This window comes from Oryctolagus cuniculus, chromosome 6, assembly GCF_964237555.1.
Source record: "Oryctolagus cuniculus chromosome 6, mOryCun1.1, whole genome shotgun sequence".
NCBI classification, from domain to species: domain Eukaryota; kingdom Metazoa; phylum Chordata; class Mammalia; order Lagomorpha; family Leporidae; genus Oryctolagus; species Oryctolagus cuniculus.
Genome location: NC_091437.1, coordinates 22,943,666 through 22,958,791, shown reverse-complemented (window position 1 = coordinate 22,958,791; position 15,126 = coordinate 22,943,666). Strand labels below are relative to the sequence as shown.

General features: G+C 44.0%; 1 protein-coding gene across 4 annotated transcripts in view; it reads right to left on the bottom strand.

The window, feature by feature from the left end:
* Window positions 1-2,736: 2,736 nt before the first annotated feature.
* Window positions 2,737-15,126, bottom strand: part of SEC24A (SEC24 homolog A, COPII coat complex component) — a 106,071-nt gene continuing 93,681 nt past the window's right edge. For all 4 annotated transcript variants that reach the window (XM_017341061.3, XM_002710215.5, XM_070076102.1 and 1 more), the window contains exons 18-23: window positions 12,308-12,483; window positions 11,961-12,098; window positions 9,800-9,904; window positions 9,393-9,485; window positions 6,402-6,505; window positions 2,737-5,621 (exon numbers count right to left, since the gene is read on the bottom strand). In XM_017341061.3, the coding sequence (XP_017196550.2) occupies window positions 5,507-5,621; window positions 6,402-6,505; window positions 9,393-9,485; window positions 9,800-9,904; window positions 11,961-12,098; window positions 12,308-12,483 (731 nt within the window). In that variant the 3' untranslated portion in view covers window positions 2,737-5,506. The remainder of the gene's footprint in view (window positions 5,622-6,401; window positions 6,506-9,392; window positions 9,486-9,799; window positions 9,905-11,960; window positions 12,099-12,307; window positions 12,484-15,126) is intronic.

Genomic DNA, 15,126 nt, shown 5'->3' with positions numbered 1-15,126 from the left:
AGCTGCCAGAGGGCTCTGCGGACGTCATCACATACTTCGGTCTTTTCCCGGGTTCACTTCGGCTCTGACTCTACCTTTTTCATCCCAATCCAAACTGCAGAAAAGCAACAGGCAGGCTGTGATTTTCATTATACAAATGAAATAGTGCCAATTTGGGTGTGCATATTTTAAGGTTGTCCAGTTTCTATGAAGAGTAAGAAGAGGCATTTAGTATGTTCCGGGCCCGTGGCAGCTCTCTGCCTTCCCAGCTCTGCAGGGCAGCCTGAAGATGCGGATCTCCAGCACAGGCCTGCGCTGGCTTTGCAGCCTCAGACAAGGTGAGCGAAAATCGAAGAAAGCAAAATCCTTTCCTTCAAAGGACCCTAAAATCCCAATTTCAACAAGCATGAAGATACACAGTTAAATTCTTCCATTTGAATTAAAAGCTGACATAGGAATTCACACGAGGAAGTACTCATCTTGTAGTTTTAAAATGTGTCCACTGGGGCGCTGTGGCACAGCGAGTAGAACAGCAGCCTGCGGCGCCAGCGTCTCTCATGGGTGCCAGTTGGAGTCCTTGGTGCTCTACTTCCGATCCAGCTCCCTGCTAATGCGCCTGGGAAAGCAGTGGAAGATGGTCTAAGTCCTTGGCCCCTGTACCCACGTGGGAGACCCAGAAGAAGCTCCTGGCTTCTGGCTTTGGATCAGCCTAGCACTAGCCATTACAGCCATTTGGGGAGTGAACCACCAGATGGAAGCGTTCTCTATCTCTGCCTTTCAAATAAATAAATTAAAAAAAAAAGTATGTTTGAGATGCTCAGAAATAAAGCAAATTTGTATTTTTTATTTATTTGAGAGGCAGAGAGCGCTCATCTGTCTCCTGGTTCACTCCCCAAATGCCTGCAGTAGCCAGGGCTGAACCAAGGCTGCAACTGGTACTGGAGAACTCACTTGAGGTCTCCCACGTGGGTGGCAGGATCCCAGTGACCTGCACCATCACTGCTGCCTCCCGGGTGCACATTAGCAGGAAGCTGAGGTGAGGAGTCAGGAGCCAGAGGTGGATACTAAACCCAGGAACTCCAGTGTGGGATGTAGCCATCTTAACAAGCAGCCTAACCGTTAGGCCAAACACTCCCTCCCCCAAATAATTTTATTCATGAAATTAATCTACTGAACAAAAACAGAAATGAATCAGAAACATCTGGATATAAAAAAAATCAATCTTGGAAATAAAAAGTGTAGTCATGCAGTAATTTGGGAAATGGGCCAGAGAATGAAGTTCTGTCTGCATCTCAAATAGATAAAATTTATTAACATTAGTCATACAAATATAAAATACAGTAGCTAGGATCAAACTTGTCTGGACATGGTCAAGAAGAAATTAGCGAAAACACTCCTCCAACAGGAACTCTAGGGCTCACAGAGGGAATATAGGTAAGCAAAGAAAACAAAATGCCTGGCAATTTTCCAGAAGAGAAGATTGACCAGAATCTTCAAATTAATGTGCACTGTGGGGACAGGCCTTGTGGCACAAGAGGTTAAGTGGCCGCTTTGCACATGTGCGTCCCACACTGGAGTGCCTGGGCTTGAGTCCCAGTCATGCTTCCCATCTGGCTTCCTGGTCATACACACCCATGGAGGCAGATGAAGCTCAAGGACTTGAGTCCCTGCCACGCATGTGGGAGACTGCATGCAGTGCTGGGTTCCTGCCTCCTGCCAGAGCCTGCCCTGGCTGTGTGGGAATTGGGAGAGTAAACCAGCACACAGATCTCTCCAGCACTCAACCTTTCAGATAAACTTCAGAAACAAAAATCAATAAAGTGTGATCTGAATGATTAGCAGGAAAAAACAGTAAATTCCAAGTAATAAAAGCAACAGAACGATGTGGCCCGGGAGTGCAGTGGAGGATGGCCCAAGTCCTTGGGCCCTGCACCCCATGGGAGACCAGAAGAAGCACCTGGCTCCTGGCTTCGGATCAGCGAGGTGCGCCAGCTGCAGCGCACCAGCCACAGCCGCCATTTTGGGATGAACCAACAGAAAAGGAAGACCTTTCTCTGTCTCTCTCTCACTGTCCACTCTGCCTGTCCAAAAAAAAAAAAAAAAAGCAACAGAACGGGAAGGATAAAAGAGAAGTTTTACAAGCCAACAGAGATTATTTTTATTCTTATCAGTAACAAAAGGCCCAAAGACAATGACAAACTATCTTAATAATGCAGAGGGAAAAAATAACCTTCACGGGTCTAACCTCTACTGTGGCACAGTTGGTTAAAGCTACCACCTGCAGCGCAGGCATCCCATATGGGTACAGGTTCTAGTCCCCACTGCTCCACTTCTGATCCGGATCTCTGCTGTGACCAGGGAAAGCAGTAGAAGATGGCCCAAGTCCTTGGGCCCCTGCACCCACATGGAGACCCAGAAGAAGCTCCTGGCTGCTGGCTTCAGACAGGCTCAGCTCTGGTCGTTGCAGCCATTTGGGGAGTGAATCAGCAGATGGACGACCTCTCTCTCTCTGTCTCGACCTCTCTCTGTAACTCTGTCTCTCAAATAAATAAAGATAAATCTAAGGAAAAAATAACCTTCAGTCTGGAATTTCAAATCCTCTTATCCTTGTGGAATGAGCACCAAGCACTTGGCTCATGAGGCTCCAGACATCCACTGAGGAGACAAAGAGCTCTCAGCAACGGTCTCCATGAACTCCACTGGAGGCATAGCACGGCAAGTAGTTCGTATTACTTTAAATAACAAGTCACTGTCTGCAAGCTCTTTTAATTAACTTTATTGAATAGCCAAACTGATAAGTTAGCACAGATCAAACGATTGTTTGCATGGGTTACAAATGACTTTTTTTTTTTTTTACAGGAATAAAACAGTGAAAATTACAAACTGTAAAAAGGAAGACGAATCTTGTCTAACATTTCCGAGAGGCAAGACTTAACACAGCACATGGAAGATCAATACATATTCAAATCTGAGAACGAGAATTTAATGTTACAATATTGTACACTACTTTACAAAATTAAAATTTCTATGTAAGGATTAGAGTTAACAAAATCTTAAAATCACATTTGGTGGTCCCCTAGATAATAGCTGTTATGCATCTTTGATTAGAAGAAATCTTTTATTCTAATTATTGCAAAACAGTCTATTAGACTCAATACATTACATTAAATTGAAAACAATGAAAATATATGCAAACTGAAATAAACAGTACTGCTCAAGTGAATATTAGTATGTCAGACTTACAGAAATGTCATTTTAAAAATTCTAGAAATTAGAAAAATATAGTACTTTTTATGGTAGAACTGCCATGCTCAGATTTAAATACCAAGATTGCCCTTGTCTGTCACATTAGTAGTTGTAGATCTGTAGAAAATTCAAGGATCTTTCATAATTTACAACTACAATAAAAAAAATATGGCATAGTGTAAATATTAGTTGCTTTACATCAAAAAGTAATAAGTTGATGGAAAGTAGTGCCCTACTGGAAAGAAAAAAATCAAACTAAAAAACACATTCAATATTGCAAAAAATAATTGCTTTATATCAATATCCCCAAGAGACTCATTGGTTCTCTCATTAATTGGAGAACAAATATTGTGAATCCTAACTAAAAGTATGTTTTTTTATGACCTGTTATAAAATTATTCTGGATTGCACATGTTATGTAATATCTAAAATAAATTTCCAAAGTAATTTTGTGAATTACGCTCGCAATGCAAGTAGCAATAACAAGTCATACCCACTCAGGGATGTCGTGAGGCACAAGGAAGGTTATCCTTAAAAGCACACACATCTCCCTCTAGAAGATTTCTTTAAAACTGCTAAGAAAGGACCCACAAATATCATTTAAAATTAGTTTGAGGAAAATTTGGGTTATTTTGAGAAACATCAGGATACAATGACTCTTTAGAAGAAGGGAAAATAAAAATTTATTTCAGTTTGCTACCATCTGAAAACTGCTTCTCAATAAACAAAGCATCTTTCAAGAAAACTTCGAGCTCAATGCGCCGCTTGCACACTGCAGCCCACCTTAACACTGCTTACGCGACGGTATTTCATAGAACGGTCACACGGACTCAGCCGCAGGCAGCTGTGCGCTTCAGCAGGACCCGCTTCTTCCCTGCCCCAAACACCTCAGCTCAAGTCAGCTCACAGTGATGTAAACTTGAAAGTTGCTATCTCATTGGTGATCATGTAAGACTGTAAACACATTTTCTAACCCATTAATATAAACAAAAGATCTTTTCATCAAGTATTACTTATGAATATCTTTTAAGAAGTTCATATAAGATGAATCAGTGAAAACTGAGCCAAACTTTAAGATATTATCACAGCACTTTAAATATACAGATGTATAATTTACCTACTTGTAAACAAATTTCAATCAATAGTTTTGACTATTTCTCTAGCTGAATCAAAAAAGCAGTCTTACAAGTATGTTCAAAAATCAAGCTTCTTTCTTAACTTGAATATAATGGAATCATGTAATCTCAATTCCCACAAAATCAAACAGTAGCATTCAAGCTTTACTGTCATAAGAAATATGTGTTCTTGGATCTTAGAAGTGGGATCCAATTTAATTGCTAAACTCCATTGGAAAACAACGTTACTGATACAGTTGATTTGATACATCTGTGAAACCTTTAACTTCTTTCATCTCCATTTCATCCAAAATAACATTTTTATTATACAACACAGATCGGAAATGTATCAAATAAAAACCCAGTTAAAGGATCAAGATGAAGTTTCTCATCTTCCTGTTATCATTGCCAGTCCCAGTACAATTATGAAGACAGCTCAAACTCTTTGCACTGCAGAGTAAGTATGTCCAAGTCGTCTTCTGTCAAGTTAGAAAACTGCCTAGTTATCGTTTTCACTTCAAATCAAAGTGACTTTGTTCTTAAGAGAATACTGACAGACGTTAAAGCTTGAATGCGTTACTTCGCAGTCCTCTAAAGCTAGCTAGTTTATTCTAGATTTAGTTACATGATGATCCTTTTCCTTCCTTAAAAAAAGGAAAACATGGATGGGGAATAAATTCTAGTTTTCTATATTCTATTTACTTCTGAATTTTATTTTAAAAAGATCATTGTCGATGAATTTGATACTTCCCTGCAACACTTATGTAGTGAGGTTTTAAACGTAGCAGCCAAAAATTCAGAAAAATAAAAAATGAGAAATATACATGTAGACATAGAAGTCTTTATTTTACAAAATGTAGTTTGCCTCTGCAATATTGTCTTATCTCCATCCATGACAACTCAAACATAATTGGCAGCAAAGAAAAAAAGGTATCCAATCATATGTAGATATATTTTGTTTTGAAAAATACAGTATTTCAGAGTTGCATGTTTGATTCTCTGCTGTGGTCCTTTATTTGCTATAGTTTGTTGAAATCACAGTGAGAACATTTTAATTATCACATCAGTCCACGAACTTATAGAAAAGGAAGGTATTACACATTCCCAGGTATTTTGCATTATTGTGACTTTCCTTAGAAATAACAAAGTCATATTCCTTCATTTGTTCATTTATTCACTTGCTGCTGTATATGCAAAAGGAATTCATAGTAAGACAATGCAGATTCTGTTCTGTCTTCTACCATGTTTTGAAGAAAGTTTGCTTTCATTGGACTCTCATCCCTGAGGAATAAAAGACAAAAATATTTATTTACATTACATAAAACGTAACAGTAAAAGAGACGATGGATTTGTCACCAAGCTTTGACTTACTGTGATACTACCAGTGACATTCGCCACCCAGACATCTACCTCTAGAGCCTTGCTGTGGGAATATCTGGTTGATTATGTAAAGTGCATGTTGTTTAGCAGGAAAAGTTTGCAGTGGAATGAGGATAAACAGTTCAGCTTTTTATTACCAAGTTCACTAAAAGTTTAGTAATTGCAATAATTACTAAACATAATTAAACATAATTTAGTTCATTTATTTATTGTTTTAAAGATGTATTTATTTATTTGAAAGTCAGAGCAGCAGAGATTGTCCACATGCTGGTTCACTCCCCCTATGTCTGTAACAAGAGCACGTAGCAGAGAGCTGGCCTGGAAGCGAACAGCTGCGATTTAAATCAGCACTCCAATATGGGATGTGGGCAATGCGAGAGGCAGCTGAATCAACTGCAGCACAACGCCAGCCCCAGTATCATTTATTGAGAAGGATTCTTTTCCATTTTTAGTTGTGTATTCTTATAAAAGATTTGCATGAGCATGAGGACACATACAAGGAAGCTTGAAAAAGCTTATGAAAAAACTATGTATAGATTTCAAACATTTTGCACCAAAATAAACATCTTTTAAGTACATTTCCCACCAACTTTAAGGTCCTTGTATATCTGTGATTCAAAACAAATTCTTGTAATGCCAAAAGAATTGTTTCACTAAAAACAAATGAAAAATTTAACTCACCTTATTACATAAAGTACTGGGAAGAATGGTCTTTGATCTCTAAGCCAAGAGATGAAAGCTATTATTCTGGCAGATTCTGGTGTATCAAGTTCTGGAAGGTCTGTCTGTTAGACAAAACCAATTATATCCAACTTAGTGTACATATCTAACGAATGCTCTATAGTACTTCTCCATTTTTAACATGTATATGATTCAACAAGTGATCTGCTTGATCGGCAATTATCTGTGAAGTATTCTACAATTCTACATTTCCAATCAACTGCTAGGTGATGCTACTGCTGCTGGCTAGGGACCACAACTTTTTTTTTTTTTTTTTTTTTTTACAGGCAGAGTGGACAGTGAGAGAGAGAGACAGAGAGAAAATCTTCCTTTTTCTGTTGGTTCATCCCCCAGTGGCTGCTGTGGCCAGTGCACTGCGCTGACCCGAAGCCAGGAGCCAGGTGCTTCTCCTGGTCTCCCATGAGATGCAGGGCCCAAACACTTGGGCCATCCTCCACTGCACTCCTGGGCCACAGCAGAGAGCTGGCCTGGAAGAGGGGCAACTAGGACAGAATCCAGCACCCCGACCGGGACTAGAACTCAGGGTGCCAGCGCCGCAGGCAGAGGATTAGCCTATTGAGCCGTGGCGCCGGCCGGGACCACAACATTCTAAGAATCTAGAAAAAGGACTAGGCAAAAATTTTTTTTAATTAATTAATCTATTTGAAAGGCAGAGTTAGAGAGAGAGAAACAGATCTTCCATCAACTGGTTTACTCCCCATATGGCTGTAATAGCCCAGGCTGAGCCAGGCCCAAACCAGGAGCCTGGAGCTTCTTCCAGGTCTCTCATGTGGGTGACAGGGACCCAAAGATGTGGGCCATCTTCTGCTGCTTTCCCAAGCGCATTAGCAGAGAGATGGATCAGAAGTGGAGCAGCTGTAAAAGTTTGCAGTGGAATGAGGAACTCAACTATGCCACAACACTGGCCCCTCTTTTTTTTTTTTAACTTAAAGACAGAGACAGAAGGAGAAAGCACCCCATGTGCTGGTTCACTCCCTGAAAGCGTGCAGTATCGAGGACTGCAACAAGGCTGAAGCCGGTGGCTGAGAAGTCAATCCAGGTCTCCAAAACAGGTAGCAGGAACCCAACAACCTGAGCCATCATCAGTGCTCCCCTGGCTCCACAGGATTCGTATCAAAGGAAGCTGGTTCAAAAGCCAGTAAATGGGCATCAAACCCAAGTACTCTAATATGGGATCAGGTATCATAACCACTAGGCCAAATGCCCACCTCGGCAAACTTCTTAAAGGACCAGCTAATCAACACTTAAAGCTCGTAGGTCATTTGATCTCCATCATAAATACTTAACTCTGCTGTTGTTAAACTGAAGTAGATCTAGGGGCCGGCGCTGTGGCACAGCGGGTTAATGCCCTGGCCTGATGCACCGGCATCCCACATGGGTGCAAGTTCTAGTCCCGGCTGCTCCTCTTCTGATCCAGCTCTCTGCTATGGCTTGGGAAAGCAGTAGAAGATGGCACAAGTCCTTGGGCACTTACACCCACATGGGAGACCTGGAAGAAGCTCCTGGCTCCTGGCTTCGGATCGGCACAGCTCCGGCCATTGCAGCCAATTGGGGAGTGAACCAGCGTTAGAAGATCTCTCTCTCTCTGCCTCTCCTCTCTCTGTAACTCTTGTAAATAAATAAATAAATCTAAAAAAAAAAAAAAAAAAAAAAAAAACTGAAGTAGATCTAGCAATACATAAGCAAACAGGCATGACTGTGCTCAAATAAGACCTCAATTACAGAAACAGGTGACAGTTCCTGTTGACTGAGCCCTGATCGAGACAGGAGCTTCTTCTGGGTCTCCAATGTGGGTACAGGGGGCCAAGCTCTTGGGCCATCTTTCACTGCTTTCCCAGGCACATTAGCAGAGAGCTGAACTGGAATTGGAGCAGCCTGGACTCGAACCAGTGCTATGTGGGATGCCAACACTGTGGGCAGCACTTTACCCGCTATGCTAAAGCACTGGCCCCCAGTCCTGACCTTAAGTAACCTCCTAGCTCATCTTTTCGATTTGCTATGACACACAGAATTGATTGATTATTTGCAAGGCACACCAGCATGGAAAATAATTTAATTCTTACTACAAAACAGCAATTTAAAAGATCCTGCCAAAGAACAAGAAACCATTTGCCAAAAACACACAAGCAAAAAAGCAACAATGCTAATGCTGCATGTAATAAGCTATTCTTTTGGTTATTAACTCATTGTTTTCTTTCCAATGATTAAAATAATATTTGTTTTATTCTTTTGTTACAAGTTAATTTATTTGAAATGCAGTTATAGAGAGGGAGAGAGAGCAAGAGAGATCTTTCATCCCCTGGTTCGGTTCATACTCCAAATAGTGGCAATGGCTAGGGTTGGCCAGGCTGAAGCTAGAAGGCTAGAACGACATCCAGGTCTCCCACTTGGGTGGCAGGGGCCCAAGTACTTGGACCATTTTCCACTGCTCTCCTAGACATATGAGCAGGGAGCTGTATCGGAAGTGGAGCACCAGGGACTTGAACCATATGGGATACCTGCATTGCAGGTGGCAGTTTTAATCTGTTTTGCCACAACACCAGCACCCAGGATACCATTTTTCTTTCTTTTTATTTTTTTAAAGACTTATTTAAAATGAGTTACAGACAGTGAGAGACAGAAAAAGACATCTTCCATGCACTGGCTCACTCTCTAAATGACTTCAATGACCAGAGAAGGCCAGACCAAAGCCGGGAGCCAGGAGCTTCATCCAGGTCTCCCACACGGGTAGCAGGGGCCCAAACACTTGGTCCATCCTCCACTGCTTTTTCCCAGGCCATCATCAGGGATCTGGATCAGAAGTGGAACAGCCAGGACACAAACTAGTGCCCCTATGAGATGCCAGCACTGCAGGCAGTGGCTTTACCTGCCACACCCAGGCCCCTGAACTGTAGTTTAAAGCTACTAATTACCATAGTAAAAGAGACTTACCATAATCTGTGGAATTGATGCATAGTTCTGAACTCCTAGAACCTGGGTGAGAAAACTCTGTGCACAATTTTTTCCAATCCAAAGCATCAGTACCTGAGGACATGAATGAAATTATTTTGAGAGAGCACACCAGTTAGACTCAACTTCACCCCCGAGAATGTTTCAGAAGATCCAAAGGAGAAGTGTATTCAGTGAACGCACACAGCCTTCAGTGGAACTGATAATTACTAATATTCATCACGATGAGCCACTTTACGCTGGGCATGAAACAAGGTGAACACAGATAAAGAGCAGAGGCTCAGGCGTATGGCATCTGCTGAGGAAGAGAGATGCTGAGTGGAAGGAAGCCAATGCTGAAAGACACACTAGGTGCAGCGACAAGGGTCAGCCGGAGTCTGCGCACTCACCGAGCCTGCGTCCATGAGGAAAGCTCCATCTCTGCTCAGCTTTTCCACTGAAAGCTGAAGAAGAGGGGGCTGAGGTATGGTTCTATCACTGATGTTCAGGGCTCCCTGAGAATTAAGTACAAGAGCAAACCTTTCAGATACAGGTAATATGGAATCACAACTAAACAATAACAACAAAATTAAATGAACATTACCTTCAAGAATCTTGGCCTTTTTAAAGTAAATTATCATTATTTATGTTTAAACATAAAGAACACAAAGAACTATTTATCACCTATCTAAACAAAGATACTCTAAGTCTCAAGAAACTTCTAAATAATTATTGTTTTTTTTTTTTTTAAAGATTTATTTTATTTATTTGAAAGTCATAGAGGAGAGGCATGGGATGCTGGCACTGCAGGTGGCAGCTGTACCCTCTACACCACAGCACTGGCCCCAATACTTGTTCTTAAATTCAAGGACACTGATACACTGAGCATTGAGTTAGGATGTTCAAGTGTAATTTCACCGTCAGGATACTGCTTTCAGACTCACTTGTTTAAATAAACACACACTAGGCTGTTCTCATCAATTTGATAATCTCATTTCTTACATCTGCTCTAGAGATTCACCTCAGGAAACTTAAATAAAAGCATATTTTCAGGAGCTTCCTTAAACCAAAATTTCTTCACACAGACCTAGCAGAGAAATAAAAAAACCAAAACTTTACATAACAAATGCTTCTTTATTTCTGCACTGGATTGAAAATAATTAAGGTAGGCCAGCGCCGCAGCTCAATAGGCTAATCCTCCTCCTGTGGTGCCGGCACCCCGGGTTCTAGTCCCGTCGGGGCACCGGATTCTGTCCCAGTTGTCCCTCTTCCAGGCCAGCTCTCTGCTGTGGCCAGGGAGTGCAGTGGAGGATGGCCCAAGTGCTTGGGCCCTGCACCCCATGGGAGATCAGGAAAAGCACCTGGCTCCTGGCTTCAGATCAGCGCGATGTGCCGGCCATTGGAGGGTGAACCAACGGCAAAAGGAAGACCTTTCTCTCTGTCTCTCTCTCTCACTATCCACTCTGCCTGTCCAAAAAAAAAAAAAAAGGAATTAAGGTAACAAATCTTAAGAAGAAAAAGCCACTAGGGACAGGTGTTGGTGCACGATGGGTTAAGCTGCCATGCCAGCATCCCACATGAGCAGCAGTTTGAGTCCCAGCTGCTCCATTTCAGATCCAGGTTCCTGCTAATGTGCCTGGGAAAGCAGCTGAAGATGGCAGAAGTACTAGGGCCCCTGCCACCCATGTTGGAGACCAGGATAGAGTTTCAGAGTTCTCGACTTTAGCCTTGGCCATTGTGGTCACTTGGGGAGTGAACCAGTAGATGGAAATCTCCTTCTCTCTCTCTAACTCTGCCTTTCAAGTAAATAAATAAATTTTTTTTTTTTTTTTTTTTTTTGACAGGCAGAGTGGACAGTGAGAGAGAGAGACAGAGAGAAAGGTTTTCCTTTGCCGTTGGTTCACCCTCCAATGGCCGCCGCGGCCAGCGCGCTGCGGCCGGCGCACCGCGCTGATCCGATGGCAGGAGCCAGGAGCCAGGTGCTTTTCCTGGTCTCCCATGGGGTGCAGGGCCCAAGCACCTGGGCCATCCTCCACTGCACTCCCTGGCCACAGCAGAGGGCTGGCCTGGAAGAGGGGCAACCGGGACAGAATCCGGCGCCCCGACCGGGACTAGAACCCGGTGTGCCGGCGCCGCAAGGCGGAGGATTAGCCTAGTGAGCCGCAGCGCCGGCTAATAAATAAATCTAAAAGAAGGGGCCGCTGCTGTGGTGCAGCGGGTTAACACCCTGGCCTGCAGCGCTGGCATCCCATATGGGCGCCAGTTCTAGTCCCGGCTGCTCCTCTTCCAATCCAGCTCTCTGCTATGACCTGGGAAAGCAGTAGAAGATGGCTCAAGTGCTTGGGGCCCCTGCACCCGCGTGGGAGACCCAGAAGAAGCTCCTGGCTTCAGATCGGCGCAGCTCCGACTGTTGTGGCCATCTGGGGACTGAACCATTGGACAGAAGACCTCTCTCTCTCTCTCTCTCTCTCTGCCTCTTCTCTCTCTGTGTTAACTCTGACTTTCAAATAAATAAATAAATCTTTAAAAAAAATCTAAAAGAAAAGCTACCAAACCAGAAATTAATCTTACCTCATCTGAGAGATTGTCGACTCTATACAAACTGGGATGTGTTGTGAGCATAAGGTAAACCAAAGGTTGATTTTTCACTTGACACATCGCAAAAATACGTTCATCAAGACGTGCATTTGTCCCAGTCTGGAATGATTTCTGTAATTGAAAAAAAAAAAAAAAAGAAATTAATCCCCCAAAAGGGATTTAAACAGTGCGTACAGAACTTTGTAATGTGAATTATTACTTGGTGTCTGTTTCCTAATCAGTGAGACAGACCTCAACACTCCCTGCCAAGTAATGACAGTGATGTAATCGCACCGCGAGTGTGGGTGCTTCACAGCACTGTTGCCTTCTGTTCTGATTACCTGTTTAAGGAGAGCCAACACAAAAAGTGGGAAGAGTCGCAAAGAAAAAGGAACCATGAGTCCAGGCTGCTGGTTACTTAGGACCGAGGCACGGTAGGCGGAGAGAGAGTCAATGACGGCGTTCACCAGAGCATCTCGAGCGTCACTCAGACTTGCAGTCACGGATCTGTCAACAGCTAATCAAGATGGGGACAGGGACAAAAGAAACAACACAGAAGTTTGGTCACCCCACTGTTACGAGAGGAGATGATTTCTTTTAATTGCACTAAGGCTCTCTAAATTATTACTGTACAATGAGCCAAAATGTACAGCAGTTAAAAGCGCGCTCTGGAGAATTAAGTCAACCTCTACTAAATATGGTTCTGTCATTAGCAGGAGGCAGGACTGGAAGTAGAAGAGCTGGGGCTCCAATGCGGCACTCCGACACGAGATGCAGGCAGCCTAACCTCGGTGTTGGTGCGCACCCCAAAGATTATTTTAAAAATCCACAAATAGGGGCCGACGCTGTGGCATAGTGGGTAAAGCCGCCACCTACAGTGTCGGCATCCCATATGGGTGCCTATTCAAGTCCCAGCTGCTCCATTTCTGATCCAGCTCTCTGCTGTGGCCTGGAAAAGCAGCAGAAGATGACCCAAATTCTTGGGCCCCTGTACCCGCATGGGAGACCTGGAGGAAGCTCCCGGCTCCTGGCTTTGGATCAGCACTGCTCTGGCCGTTGCAGCCAACTGGGGAGTGAACCAGTGGATGAAGACCCTCTCTCCCTCTCTCTCTCTCTCTCTTTCTCTGCATCTCCTTCTTTCTCTGTGTAACTCTGATTTTGAAGTAAAAATAAATAAATCTTTAAAAAAAAAAAAAAGCTCCTGGATCCTGGCTTCAGATCGGCACAGCTCCAGCTGTTGCGGCCAATTGAGGAGTGAACCAGTGGATAGAATATCTCTCTCTGACTCTCTTGCCCTGACTCTCCTGCTCTGTTTCAGTTCCTCTCTCTAGCCTCCTCCTCTGGTCTCTTGGCTCTTGGTTCCTTTCTCTCTTGCCCCTTCTCTCCTGCTCTCTCTCAGTTCCTCTCTCTAGCCTCCTCCTCTGGGCTCTTGGCTCTGCTCTCCTCTCTCCTCTTCTCTGCTCTATCCTCTCTCCTTGCTAGCTCCTCTCCTCTCTGTTTCTCTCTTATACTCTCTTTCTCTCTTTTTCCTTTGCTGCCCCTTCACTCCGGTCTGTAGGCTGTTCCCCAATAAACCCTTTCCCTTACTCCAGTGTCCGGTGTGCTTTGCGACAGCTAACATTAAGATATAACATTGGTGCCATGACTCGGATAGCCTCATATTGGTAATCCAGTGTCCCCCAGTGCTCTGGGGTCCTGGATTTTTGCTGGTCGCGAAGCACATCTCCGGAACTCTTTGCAAGCCACCGAACGCTCCACGACCTCCATCCACACATCGGCTTTCCAAATTTTATTTTATTTTACTTTATTTATTATTATTTTTTTTTATTTTTTGACAGGCAGAGTGGACAGAGAGAGAGAGACAGAGAGAAAGGTCTTCCTTTTGCCGTTGGTTCACCCTCCAATGGCCGCCGCGCTGCGGCCGGCGCACCGCACTGATCCGATGGCAGGAGCCAGGAGCCAGGTGCTTTTCCTGGTCTCCCATGGGGTGCAGGGCCCAAGCACCTGGGCCATCCTCCACTGCACTCCCTGGCCACAGCAGAGGGCTGGCCTGGAAGAGGGGCAACCGGGACAGAATCCGGCGCCCCGACCGGGACTAGAACCCGGTGTTCCGTTGCTGCTAGGCGGAGGATTAGCCTAGTGAGCCGCGGCGCCGGCCCGGCTTTCCAAATTTTGAGGTGCTCAGCCCCAGTTGCTGTCCTGCGGGACAGGACAACTGGCGCCCAACGTGGGGCTCGAGTGCACCCTTGGGGTTTGAGTGCCTTTAAGACTGGAGGAATGCCGCCTTCCAGGAGGAAAACTTGGATCCAAGTGATTGTGTGACTGGCTCGGAACTGCCCACCCAAGATCATTAGCATCGGTCGATGCTGCGGAGTGAAGATGGCGCAAGGAAAAATGCTGTTTTTATGCTAACAAGTCCAGCATTGTTCGCGATAAAATCAAGACACTTCAAGAAGATCTGGAGCATCGTCGATGTGCCATGGCTGAAAATCCATTTTGGACGGGTTGGAATAGACTGCTTGTTAGGAAACTGGCGCAGTTGTAGCCAGGTGGCCAAATGGCCCAGCTACCTGAGCCAGGCTCCACCCCCATCCTAATGGGATTCTGGCTGCTCCTGCTTCCCTGCCCGCCCTCAGGCAAAGTTTTAAAAGGGCCTGTTCCTGACCAGGTGCTCTCACCCCTTCTCTCCTGCTCTCTCTCGGTTCCTCTCTCTAGCCTCCTCCTCTGGGCTCTTGGCTCTGCTCTCCTCTCTCCTCTTCTCTATCTTCTCTCCTTGCTAGCTCCTCTCCTCTCTGTTTCTCTCTTACACTCTCTTTCTCTCTTTTTCCTTCGCCGCCCCTTCACTCCGGTCTGTAGGGTGTTCCCCAATAAACCCTTTCCCTTAAAAAAAAAAAAAAAAATCTCTGTGTCTCTCCTTCTCTAACTCTGACTTCAAATAAATAAATAAATAATTTTTAAAAAATTCACCAACAGTGCCTGAGAGATAGTTATTGCTGTCCACAGTAATAATGATAACAATGAGCACATGCTATAAAAACTAGTGCTGAAGGAAACAATACAGGCAGTGATCCTCAAATTTCTCAAGTCATCATCCTCAACTTTTCTGTACACCTGATCTTAGCCAAAAGGCCAAGAAGCACTTAAAAAAAAAAAAAAAAAA